General features: G+C 62.2%; 1 protein-coding gene across 1 annotated transcript in view; it reads left to right on the top strand.

Annotated features, from left to right (window-relative positions):
• Window positions 1-641, top strand: part of TRABD2B (TraB domain containing 2B) — a 221,788-nt gene that overhangs the window by 203,263 nt on the left and 17,884 nt on the right. Inside the window, exon 5 of the mRNA XM_010834430.1 lies at window positions 178-268. Coding sequence (XP_010832732.1) covers window positions 178-268 — 91 coding nt within the window. The remainder of the gene's footprint in view (window positions 1-177; window positions 269-641) is intronic.

The following is a 641-nucleotide window of genomic DNA, read 5'->3' as shown; positions in this document are numbered from 1 at the left end:
GCAACAGAGCCGGGGTTTGGATCCAGGCAGGGTGGCACTGGCCCATCTTCCAGCTACACCACACTGCCTTTCAGGGAGTCTGGCCCTTGGCTTTGGCCTAGGCCGTCGGCCTGGGGCTCTCTCCAATCACCGGTGACCTGGTATGTGGCTGAGCCCGCTTTGTCTCTTGTGTTCCAGGTCACTTTCTGGGGAACAACACAGTCATCGATGTCCTTCGGCAGGCAGGGCTGGAGGTGGAGCACACGCCCGCAGGGCAGACCATCCATAGGTAAGCAGCCAGGGCCTCTGGGGGCGGGGGACTGGCTGGCCCACTGCTGCTGGTCCAGAAGGCCATGCCTGACCACGTGCTGCACGGAGGGCCATACCCTGCCTTCCTGCTCAGGCCTGGAGGGCAGAGTCTCCCTCTGGGGCCTCCTAGGGACCAGCCTTCACCAGGCACCCAAGAGTAGGGGCTAGGCTGGAGGTGGGGAGACCGGGAGGAGGCTGGTGTGTAATCCTGGCAGGAGGTCAGGATGGCGGGGAAGAGTGGAGGTGGGAATGGGCAGAGCACTAAGTCTTGAGAGATGTTCAAGACTTAGAGACTGGTGATCGGTGGGGTGCAGGGACCCTGTAGGACTTCTGGGTTGCTGCCTAGAAGACCT

This window comes from Bison bison, unplaced genomic scaffold (genome assembly GCF_000754665.1).
Source record: "Bison bison bison isolate TAMUID 2011002044 unplaced genomic scaffold, Bison_UMD1.0 scf7180017864033, whole genome shotgun sequence".
Classification (NCBI taxonomy): domain Eukaryota; kingdom Metazoa; phylum Chordata; class Mammalia; order Artiodactyla; family Bovidae; genus Bison; species Bison bison.
Note: the sequence above shows the minus strand (reverse complement) of the source record. Positions and strands in the feature narration are given on the sequence as shown.